The sequence below is a fragment of the Oryctolagus cuniculus genome, chromosome 13, assembly GCF_964237555.1.
Source record: "Oryctolagus cuniculus chromosome 13, mOryCun1.1, whole genome shotgun sequence".
Taxonomy (NCBI): Eukaryota; Metazoa; Chordata; class Mammalia; order Lagomorpha; family Leporidae; genus Oryctolagus; species Oryctolagus cuniculus.
Genome location: NC_091444.1, coordinates 45,078,053 through 45,090,760, shown reverse-complemented (window position 1 = coordinate 45,090,760; position 12,708 = coordinate 45,078,053). Strand labels below are relative to the sequence as shown.

Sequence of the window (12,708 nt, the reverse complement as noted above, 5' to 3'; positions counted from 1 at the left end):
CTATAGTTGTGCATGTACATAGACACACAAATAGACATACACAGGCACATCCACACTCCAGCCTGGTTGCATTTTCCAATACAATAGACTTCATTCCTTATATTTCCTTTTCTTTCTTATCAGCTGTCTTGCCAATCATGTCCTGATAAGTTTTTCTAATGTTCCTATCTGCTCTGGGCACCAAGGCCCTGAATCTCATTTATTTCCTTTTCAAGTACTTTGTCTTAGTTACAAAATTTTCATAAAATAAAATTATTATTTATCATTCCTCCAAACTGGGTGTAACCTTCCCTTATTTTTGCTTGATGAAATTCAGCGCATCTCTTTAAAGCCAACTCAAAGAAAATAATTTCTCCTGCCTTCTCCCCACTTTGTGAATCACCAAGCTTCCCTCTTCTGCACTTAAATAATAGACCTTGTGTTCTATTTTAAATAACTCTTATTTACCTTATCTAAATTTTAAGATCTTGGTATCTCTTTTGGTTACCTCCCTAAGAGTTACTTACTTATTTGAAAGTCAGAGTTACAGAGATATGAGAGAGAGAACCTCCAACTGCTAGTTCATACCCCATATAGGATACCGGTGGTGCAGGCAGTGGCTTTACCCACTATGCCACCAGCTCTCTTGTTACTTCTAAAGTACTTCTCATAACTAATATGAAAAAAGCTATTAAGTTAAATTTTAACATGCATCAAAAGTAGCATTCCCTGTAGAATAGTGCTACAACAGATACATTTAAGTTGCTGTATGTAGTCACTGTATTATGAAAATGTGACTAGACATGTAGAACAAATTCTGAATAGCAAAGATATGGTTATTAAGATCTAGAATCTGATATCAAGCTTTATCTCAGGAGCTGCATTAATTGTATTGTTATCCAAGAATATTTTTAGTTTCCTAAATATATACCCTCTCTTTTAAATTTAGGATTGTATAATTTTAAGAACTCCATTTTATGCTAAGAAACTGGACTGAATACATGAAAATTAAAGCAGTATGGGATAAGTTATTCCAATTAAAACAATTATATAGATCTAGTAGATTTCTAATGAGATCAAATAGTTCTTGTACTTTATTTTCAGGATTTAAATCTTACACTGCTCAGAAATTAACTGAATAAAAACATTCAATAAATATAGTACAGTATCATAAATTAAAAGATACACACAATTATATATGAAAATCTTATAAGTTAATAGAATATGTGTAATGTGCAAACCATGATTCCAAAATCTTGCACTAAAAAAGGTACTTTATTTTTTTTAACTTTTATCTAATAAATATAAATTTCCAAAGTACAACTTTTGGATTATAGTGGATTTTTTCCCCCCTTAACCTCCCTCCCGCCCACAACATCCCATCTCCCGCTCCCTCTCCCATCCCATTCACATCAAGATTCATTTTCAATTATCTTTATATACAGACGATCAATTTAGTATATATTAAGTAAAGATTTCAACAGTTTACACCCACAAAGAAACACAAAGTATAAAGTTCTGTTTAAGCACTATTTATACTGTTAATTCACATAGTACAACCCATTAGGACAGAGATCCTACATGGGAAGTAGGTGCACAGTGACTCCTGTTGTTGATTTAACAATTGGCACTCTTATTTATGACGTCAGTAATCACCTGAGGCTCTTGTCATGGGTTGCCAAGGCTATGGAAGCCTTTTGAGTTTGCCAACTCCGATCTTATTTAGACAAGGCCATAGTCAAAGTGGAAGTTCTCTCCTCCCTTCAGAGAAAAGTATCTCCTTCTTTGATGGCCTGTTCTTTCTGCTGGGATCTCACTCACAGAGATCTTTCACTTAGGTCATTTTTTTTTTTTTTTTTTTTTTTTTTGCGAGAGTGTCTTGGCTTTCCATGCCTGAAATACTCTCATGGGCTTTTTAGCCGGATCTGAATGCCTTAAGGGCTGATACTGAGGCCAGAGTGCTGTTTAGGACATTTGTCATTCTAAAAAAGGTACTTTAATACTATTTTGCAGGTGCTTTGACAAAGGATTCAAAAAGCTCATGTAAACATGAAGTTAAGATGCAAATTACCCATGAACTTTTTGAAAACCTACATGCATTTATAAAAGGAAGAAATCTTAGGCCAACTAATTTACTTCAGCAAAAACAAACAGGCAGCTCCCCCAAGACTGTCAAATATCAGCTCCTCAAAAAAGAGGAAGTTCTAAAATGCAAAGGGACAATGGTGATCTGCAAGCATTTAGAGGAAAACAGAAGCAAGGCATTGAAAACAACTTAATTGGCTATAGGCTACTCAAGCAACCAGTTAATTAGCTACAGCTTAACCAGGTGATGGTTTCCAGCCTGATCAGCTGACAGGCTACATGTCCTTGTGCAACCATCCAGAGCTGAGTTACTCTGTTTCTATTAGATAGGTCTGATGAGCCCAATGACTATGCACAATACAAATCTACCACCTCCCACAAATTTTGATACTTTCCTCTTTTTTATAATGCTCTCCTCAGTAACAGTTTACCTAAAACTTAGGGCATATATGGTACCCTTGGTTGTCATCATCCTGGGTTTTTAGTACATCATCCATAGTTTATGGTGAACTCAAAAATCTATGCTTTTGAATGCTTATTCCAGAAGACGACAGACCATTTAGGATTCAGCAAATGGCTGGATGCAGACTTTTTTTAAAAAAGGAATTTATTAATATATGGGATTCTCAAGGCTACAGCAAATGCATAATTACTGTCACTCAATTTTCATTAATTCTCATTTTTGTGTGATATGCATTCATGTTTATGTGATATTAATACAAAGAGAACAGATTCAATGTAGTTCCTAGAGACAATTCCAAGACTGTAACAGTTCCCTCTCCCCATTTCTTTTTAATTTTTGAGATAACATTTTTAAAATTTGCAATATATTCGAAGGCTTAATGCTGGACATGAACATTTAAGATTTTGAGATATCATAGTCCTAGTAATAGTCTCCCTTCTATGCCATTAAAAGAATGCAAAGAGCTTGATGTATGCCCTTAGTCAGGGTCACTATGAACCAAGCTGAAGTCAAGAGATGAAGGACTTAACCAAATGAGGATTCTATCCACATTAATAAATAGCCTATTCATTAATTTCTTCTAATTGAGACTCTATAATACCCTAGGTATTTATCTATAAGCAACAAAAATTATTACCAGCTGCAGATTCCTCCCAATTTGGCTATTAAGTCAATTATTGCTACATAACCAAGTTAAACTAAAATGTGAAGTGAGAACAAATGTTTAGATGTCTGATTACTAGTGTAGTCAGCTTACATCAAACAAGGAGAAGCAAGGAAGACTAAGAGGAGTTAAAAGTCTCATTATGATAGTTCAGCTCCATCATGCTGGGAAAGGTTGTCCACATTGTAAGTTGTCTGCTTCTGGGGAAGATGTTCTCTAACAAGCTTCATCTCAAACTTCCAAGAGTTGTACACTTCCAGCAGGTCAAAGGGACTCTGATAAGTCACGAGATACAAAACCAAGGTTTCAGGTCCTGAGCTTTAGTGTAGTGTGCATGGTGACATACTGGAACAGTCACTCCATCAACACTTTCCCACACTCGGTATTACCCTATTAACTCCATGATGAGTGGCAGTGCAGATCCCTTAGCAATGGAAGCTGTCTAGACTCAGAAAAACCTGGTGGCCATAAATGCCCTTCATCAGTCCATGCTGAACATTCAATTCATTTCCTTTCAAATATCATTTTTGTTTCTCCAACTTAAGTGCTTACTACTGTCCATTAGACAGGTCATCATATGCAGAATGATTTGGATCAACTTTAAGGAGTTCATTTACACTGTAAATCTCATAATCAAGTATAGCCCATCAAATATGCTCTCAAAATTACCAAAAACCTCAAACCAAGGGAGTGGCAAGCATCAAACCCCTCAGCCATCACTTGCTGCTTCCCAGGGAGCACATTAGCAGAAAGTTGGAATCCGAAATGGAACCAGGACTTGAATCCAGGCATGGCAAAATGGGATATGGGACATCCCAAGCAACATCTTAACTTCTGGACCAAACCCTAACCCCAGAACGATCAGATTTATAGGAATTTCATGCAATATTAATAAGACAGTCACAGAAATATATCTCAAAAGAGAAGGCACTGTGGCACAGTGAGTTTACCTGCAGCTTTAGAAACCTCCATTACTGGGCCAGTGCAGTGGTATAGTGGGCTAAGCCTCCACCTGCAGCAGCGACATCCTACATGGGCTTTGGTTTGTGTCCCAGCTGCTCCTCTTCTGATCCAGATCTCTGCTAAGGCCTGGAAAAGCAGAAGATGGCCCAAATGCTTGGGTCCCTACATGTGTGTGGGAGAACTGAAGAAGCTCCTGGCTCTAGCCGTTGTGGCCATCTGGGGAGTGAACCAGGCGGATTGCAATCCTTTTTCTCCGTCCCTTCCTCTAACTCTACCTCTCAAATAAATAAATAAAATCTTAAAGAAAAGAAAATCTATATTCCTTATCAGGGTGTCCACTGGAGTCCCCAATTTCTCTGCTTCTGATGTAGTTCCCTGCCAATGTGCCTGAGAAGCAGTATACGATGCCCCAAGTACTTGAGTTCATGTCACCTATGTGTGAGACGTGGATGGAGTTCCTGGCTCTTGGCTTTAGCCCAGCCTAACCCCAGGTGTGGTAATAATCCCTTGGAGAATGAGTCAACAGATAAAGTCTTTTCTTTCTTTCTCTCCTTCCCTCTCCTATCCCCATCTCTCCTCCCCTCATCCTTTATCCCTCTGTCATTTTGCATTTCAAATAAATAAATCTTAAAGGAAATAAAATTTCAAACTATGTTATTGCTTATTGGATCAGAATCTCTATGCATTTTAACATATCCATCCTAATTCAATTTATCTTTTAGGGTCCAATGACCATTCTGGAATGTTCCAAAGGAAATTTTAAGTCAAAAGATCTAATCAGAAATTTGACTTTTGGAAGATTGTTAAATATCAAAAGCTCAGAGCTGGCATTGTGGCACAATGGGTTAAGCAACCACCTGCAGCACTGGCATTCAATATGGGTGCTGGTTTGAGTTCCACTGCTCCAATTCCAACCCAGCTCCCTGTTAACCCACCTGGAAAATCAGTGGAAAATGGACCAAGTGCTTGGACCTCTGCATGCAAGTGGAAGACCCAGAAGAAGCTCATGGCTCCTGGCTTTGGCCTGTCCCAGCTCCAGCTGTTGTGGCCATTTGGGCAGTGAACCAGCAGATAGAAGACCTGTCTGTCTCTCCCTCTCTCTATAACCCTGCCTTTCAAATAAATAAATCTGTAAAAAGAAAATCAAAGGCTCAACACCCTTGTTTTAAAAAAAAGATCATGGTTCACTGTAGTCAGTTAAACAAAATGATAATCAAAAGACCTGAAAGACCATTAGATTTTGACCCTGTAAACAGGTCCTAATAAAACCTATATTGGATGGGGCAAGCGTTGTGACACAGCAGGTTAAGTCATTGCCTGAAATGCTGGCATGCCATATGGAACCCCCTTCAAGCCTCAGCTGCTCCACTTCCAATTCAGCTCCCTGCTAAAGTACCTGGGAAAGCAATACAAGATGGTCCAAGTACTTGGGCCCCTGCCACCCATGTGGGAGACATGAATGGAGCTCCTGGCTTTGGACTAGACCAACCCCAGCCCATGGGGAGTGAACCACCAGATAGAAGATCTTTAACTTTGCCTTTCAAATAAATAAATAAATCTTTAAAAACAAACAAACAAAAACTACACTGGAGGGGCCAGCACTGTGGCGCAGCAGGTTAAAGCCCCAGCTGTAGCGCCAGCATCCCATATGGGTGCCAGTTTGAGTCGTGGCTGTTCCACTTCTGATCCAGCTCTCTGCTAATGTGCCTGGGAAAGCAGTAGAGGATGGTGCAAGTCTTTGGGCCCCTGTACTCATGTGGGAGACCCAGAAGAAGTTCCTGGCTCCTGGCTCCAGATCAGCTCAGCTCCAACCTTTGCGGCCATTTGGGGAGTGAACCAGTGGATGTAAGACCTCTCTCTCTGTCTCTACTTCTCACTGTAACTCTGTCTTTCAAACAAATAAAATAAATCTTTTTTAAAAACTACATTGGGTAACTATATATATATACACACATATATGTTGTATATATAACTTTAAGGTTATACAAGGTTATACAAATAGCATATGAAAAGATTCTAAGGGAAAGATAAATTACGTAAGTTAAAATTGGAAGACATTCATACTTCAAAAAACACCATGGAAACATCTATTAAAACATCATGAAATTATCATGACAGTCAAGGTTACCACATATGGGGACTATGACATAGATAGATCTTCAAAGTAACTCTTAAGAGTCTCATTCTTAAACATTAGTGGAGACCCGGAATAATCAGACAAGTGAGAAATATCTCTAATATACACTCAAAAAACGTTCAACAAACAGAGAAGAGCTTAAAGAAACAAATAATGCAAGGAGTAAAAATGTAAACCAAGGAATAGGAAGTCACCATGTTGAGGAATCCAGGGACTCAAGACCATATAGTGGCTGAGGGATGTACCAGGAAAACAACTGTGCAGTAGATTAGCAAGGGACCACAGGGTCAAGTGATCAAGGGTGGGGGGAGCGGTCTCCACAGAAAAAGAGGGTGGAGAGATGAGTTATACACTTGAACACTTGAAAAGCAGCATGGACATTAGGAAGAAAAAGCACTAAGTGTGTAAAGCATCAAAAAAAAAAAAAAAATAAGAGTTGAGGCAATTATTTTCTTTCTTTTTTTTTTTTTTTTTTTTTTTTGGACAGGCAGAGTGGACAGTGAGAGAGAGGGACAGAGAGAAAGGTCTTCCTTTTGCCATTGGTTCACCCTCCAATGGCCGCCACGGCTGGCGCGCTGCAGCCAGCGTACCGCGCTGATCCGAAGGCAGGAGCCAGGTACTTCTCCTGGTCTCCCATGGGGTGCAGGGCCCAAGCACTTGGGCCATCCTCCACTGCCTTCCCAGGCCACAGCAGAGAGCTGGCCTGAAGAGGGGCAACCGGGAAAGAATCCAGCGCCCCAACCGGGACTAGAATCCGGTGTGCCGGCGCCACTAGGCAGAGGATTAGCCTATTGAGCCGCGGCGCCAGCCGAGGCAATTATTTTCAATGGGAACAAAAATATGGCAAATAAAGTGAGCAACCATCATGTGATATCTAATCCAGAAATGAAGAAAATAATCAGATCACTGCTAGGCCAAAAAATAAAACAAAATTATGCATAAATACATCAAAAAGAATGTGTGAACATAGGAAATTAGGGAGGTACACAGAGGTTCCTTTCTAGTAATAGGAAGACAGTAAATAAAGCCTAAACTGTTTACAGCAAGAAATGACTATATTAATATATTGTCTTACAAATATTAATAGCCAACCATAACCAATTCTAAAAATAAGTTAGCAAAATATAGATTAATAATTACAAGATTTTAGGATGTAATACAATATCTTCAGAATTGGATTGTTGAAATAATGACAGGAGGCTGGCGCCGCGGCTCACTAGGCTAATCCTCCGCCTAGCGGCGCCGGCACACCGGGTTCTAGTCCCGGTCCGGGCGCCGGATTCTGTCCCGGTTGCCCCTCTTCCAGGCCAGCTCTCTGCTGTGGCCAGGGAGTGCAGTGGAGGATGGCCCAAGTGCTTGAGCCCTGCACCCCATGGGAGACCAGGAAAAGCACCTGGCTCCTGGCTCCTGCCATCAGATCAGCGCGGTGCGCTGGCCACAGCGCGCTGGCCGCGGCGGCCATTGGAGGGTGAACCAACGGCAAAGGAAGACCTTTCTCTCTGTCTCTCTCTCTCTCACTGTCCACTCTGCCTGTCAAAAAAAAAAAAAAAAGAAATAATGACAGCAGTTTATCATTGTAAGACTGTCAAACATTTTGGACTGTGAGTATGTAATCACTGTGACAAATATTAATTGGCAAAACATGATATAAAATAAAAACAATAAACAATTAAAAAAATCAATATAAAATGCATCAAATATACTAAAATTATTAAATATTCACACATTCACAAAAATAAAAAATTAAGATTTAATGGTCAATATAATAAGAAAAAAATAACATTTGATGTCTGGATATCAAATGACTACACTGTACTTCTTGCATGATCCCAGCCCCAGACCTTTACATCTGGGTCCCATTCAGCAAGAATCCATCACTCACTAATCCTTTCCTTGTTTCCATTTTCTTTATAGCACCTGTTAGTATGTCCATGCTTTATAGTTATTGGGTTATTGCCCATCTCCCTAACGACAGCAAGTATCATCTGTTTTAGTTGTAAGCTCATCTCTAGTGCCTAGAATGGTGTTTCTCACATGGTAGACATCACATTTTTTTTGTGCCAACTTCATAAAACTGGGATAAACCAAAATTAACTGCAAAGTCCACCAACTTGGAAAAGATAAATTTCCTAATGCCCTTACAGTGAATAGCAAATCATATTGTAATGAAAATTAATGGTATGGTTTACCACAGAATAAAAAATCTGTTCATATACCTGTGTAAATATTTTACACATTGCTTGTGTTCATATGAGAATAACAAGCACACAAAAGAGTAAAAAAGAGAAGAGAGTGAAAGGGAAAGGGGAGGTAGTTAACACGAAGAAGAGAGACTGAAGATGAAGGAGAGATAATGACCTAGAGGAAGAATGAAAAAAAGACTAGAAGAAGGGACTTCAGGATGGGTGCAGTGCACTGATAATTTTAAAAATAAGATATTAACAGTGATTTATAAAGAACAATATATTACAAATAAATTTTTGTGTATGCTTTTCTCCAGTTTTATGAATAATAGTCAAGAGTGCCAAGCATTTTTTTTTTCAAATAGAATTTTGAATGAAAGAATCTACCTAGCCTTTTGTTCTTTAAATATTCATCTTTCCAACAGCACTGGCTTGTATTAAGGTATGTGAGGTGGGCAGGGATTTGTCAGCCACTTGATAAGCCTTTCCTAGGAGATGTGTTCAAAACCAGGGCCACTTACTTTGTATGATCCACCCACGGCCTGTGGTTTTCTTCTCCTTGATGAATGCTGATTCCATTGCCAAGCCCCCATCTGAATATGTTTGAATCCTGAAGTAAATTCACTGGAATCGGCTGATACCATTTACACAAGCTTCTGTTTTCAAAGCTGCAAACTTCCGAAACTTGGTTAAGGTGAGACAAAGAAAATGTCAATAAACAGTAATTTCTATCAGCACCAGCCCTTTTCTATCCTTGGTTTATTCTTATTATAACCTAACTTCTATGTATTATTAAAATAATTATACCAGAGGCTGTCACTATGTCACAGGGAGTTAAGCTGCCACCTGCAACATTGGTACCCATATGGGCATCAGTTCAAGTTTTCTCCAGCTCCCTGATAATGTGCCTGGGAAACCAGCTGAAGATGGCCCAAGTACTTGGGCCTCTACCACCCACACACGAGGCCCAGATGGAATTCCCAGCTCCTTGCTTCTGCCTGTCCCAGCCCTGGCCATTGTGGCCACTTGGGGAGTGAACCAATGAATGCAAGATCTCTCTCTCTCTCTCTCTCTCTCTCTCTGTGTGTGTGTGTGTGTGTGTCTGTAACTCTGCCTTTAAGAAACAAATAAATATTTAAAAAAAAAACTATACCAATGTTTGTGAGATCATTGAAAGTTTCCAAAAAAAACCTAGGTTTATTCTGTTTAAATATGTATAGTGACTGAAATATGATATGAGAATAAGTGAATACACCAAGAATCTGCTCTTATGAGGAGGCTAGAGCAGCAATTTGATCATTGCCAGTCTCATCCACCATCATACACACTTGCCTGCATAAACTCCAAGTCCTAGCAAGTCTGTTCTCCTTTAACTACACTAATAGCACTAAGCTGGATTTTTAGCTCTGTCTCTGAAGGGATTATTGCAACTTCCAAGTTACTCAAGTACAAAGAAGGAGACTTACAGTAACATATACTTTGAACATGATTCCTTGAAATATTTTCAGACTCTAACAGTGATTATTCTACTATACAAATTGCAAGTTTAATGATTTTTAAATATATAGTTTTTACGTGAAAGTGCTTTCTGAACTTTCTATTTCTCTTGCTCTCTCAATATGAGCATATACCTATCATAAATCCCCACTGCTTGAATAAATAAAAGAAACACATTCAATTCAATGAGCTCTTAGGTACATTACTGAAAACCTGGTATGAGCACCTATTTTTGAATGATACTTTAGAGTCATGGCATACCACTACCACCAAGTACACAATTAGAATGTGTGTTCACATATATTCTGAAAAGGAAACACTCCATTGAGGAAAAGTGCTGTCCAATCATGACATTCAAGTGTGTGATTCAATTTCTGATAATAATGATTATTAATCTTAATGATTATCAATTAAAATAATGATTATTCAATCTCTGATAATATGATTCTATATGATACAATCATATTTATCCCATGAGGAGGATTTAAGATTCAATATAATCTGGTTTTTCATATAATTAAACAGATAAAATTTCAGATCTTTCAAAACACAGATGACCAAAATATCAGTCAAGCAAGATGAATGGGCCCTTGAGATCTGCTGTACAACATTAGACTTCATGTTGTGCAATTAGCAATTTATTAAGAAGATTTGTATCATATTTTATGTTCTTACTACCATTTTTTTTAAAATAGAAAATATAAGACTGTAGTGGTCAAACAGATTTATATTAGTTGATCTTAGAAAAAATGGATAGATGGTAAGACTATATAGCTTGTTTATAAATGAAATAGTAATAATTCAATTAATATTTATTCAAAATAATGATTTTCATTAAAAATATACAGATAATATTAATATAGGACATTTAAAGGATTTAGCAAAACTTCCCTTCTAGTCATAATCCAAATAACTAAAATTACAAAGTGGAACAATGAAGACAGTCAGTATTATGAACTTTTATACACTACACATATATGTGATTATTAGATTTCAGTTATTCCACGAGAAAGTCTGAAAACCATAGCATCTCCCATGGTGTCACCTTACATCTGTGATGCAAGGTACCCCCACCTAACATGACTTACTTACTGCCTCATCTCACTCACAGAGTGAGAAAGCTTTGACTTTATGATTTGGGTGTGTGTGTGGGGGGGTCTAGTTATTTAATGTTTGGTACACTTGTATATTAAGAAATAATATTTAGGTTAAAATAATAAATATGAACCTTACTATATCTCATAAGTTCTAGAATATCTTGACAAAGTTGATATGACACAAAAGAGTTTCACTATATTATGTATCATCTGTTTGTTCTGAATCTTTAACATTATCAACAGACTTGAGACACAGAGTGAATTTATATCCCACTTAACAAAGATTGAGGAAAGGAGACATAGTGCCGAGTGAGCCTTCTGATTTGCTGCTTCACCTATTCAGACCCGGATTAATCTTTCCCTTCTTAGACCACATCCTTTGCTGAGAAGTTCAATTTTAAATTAAATAATATGCCTTCAATTATTCTAGGAAAAGCCATGTAGCAGCAGCTACCAATAAATGAAAACCATCTTTCACCAGAACACAGATTGAAGGTCTTATATGGCTTAAAACTTTTTTTTTGGTATGAACTCTGCATATTTTATATAATATTCAAGTTAATCATAAGTGTACATTTTGGTAAAGGCAGAATTTGAATGAGTTTATTAATTTGAGAGAATTATAAAGTTTGTTTCCTAAGCAGCACCTTCTAGATAGTTTGAAGAATAAAAAAGGGAGATAGATAGAGAAGACCTAGTAAATAATATTCCCAGAGTCAAGTCAAGTTCATGAAAACAATGATTCTGAATCCAGAACACTAATATAATGATACTTATATGTGGGTTGGCCTTATGAGAAAAAATGTATGTTTTTCTGTACAAAAAAACCGTGTTGAAAATAAATAACTAAGGTCCTAGGCGTGCTACTCAGAGATTATACTAGTATTTTCTTATCTATTTTAGGAATTCACCTACCACAGGATGATTCATCGGATTGGTCAGGGCAGTCATATCTAAAATCACATCTCTGAATCTTGTCAACACAGAGGCCATCAGACCTGCAGACAAACTCATTGTCTGTGCAGTTATGTGGAGGTAACGTTACTGGAACTGAAGTTTCTGGAGGAGCTGGAAGGTCCACCGGCAAAGTACCTTGATGAGAAGTAAAAGAGAGATGCCATTCAGTAGGTTTTCCATTGCTTTAAAGATTATATACAATGAAACCTTCTCTGTATGCTTTGTGTTAAATACTATATAAAGAATAATCGATAGTACTGGCTAATCTACTAAACTCCTTTGTGTAGTATGATTATATATATATATATATATAGATAGATAGATAGATTCTAATTCTTAGTATGTTAAAAATACTAAAATAGAAAATAGTCTTCAAAAGTATAAAAATAGGTTAATGTGCATTAGAAAGTCATAGAAAAGCTAGTCAAAGCTCATTAAATAAATAGGAAGCACAAGAACAACACTTGGGAGATCAGCAGGAACCAAGGAAGTTAGATATAGACATTAAGAATCAAAGTTGGGGCTGACATTGTGGCACAGTGGGTTAAGCTACCACTTACAAGGCCAGCATCCCATATGAGTGCCAGTTCAAGTCCAGTCTGTTCATTTCAGATTCAGTTCCATGCTTTCCCTACTAATGCACCTAGGAAAAGCAGGGGAAGATGGCCCAAGTACTCTTGGCT

General features: G+C 37.8%; 1 protein-coding gene across 1 annotated transcript in view; it reads right to left on the bottom strand.

Moving 5' to 3' along the window:
- Positions 1–12,708, bottom strand: part of MALRD1 (MAM and LDL receptor class A domain containing 1) — a 397,632-nt gene that overhangs the window by 267,922 nt on the left and 117,002 nt on the right. Inside the window, exons 16-17 of the mRNA XM_008268638.4 lie at positions 11,984–12,160; positions 8,996–9,158 (exon numbers count right to left, since the gene is read on the bottom strand). Of these exons, the coding sequence (XP_008266860.3) occupies positions 8,996–9,158; positions 11,984–12,160 (340 nt within the window). The remainder of the gene's footprint in view (positions 1–8,995; positions 9,159–11,983; positions 12,161–12,708) is intronic.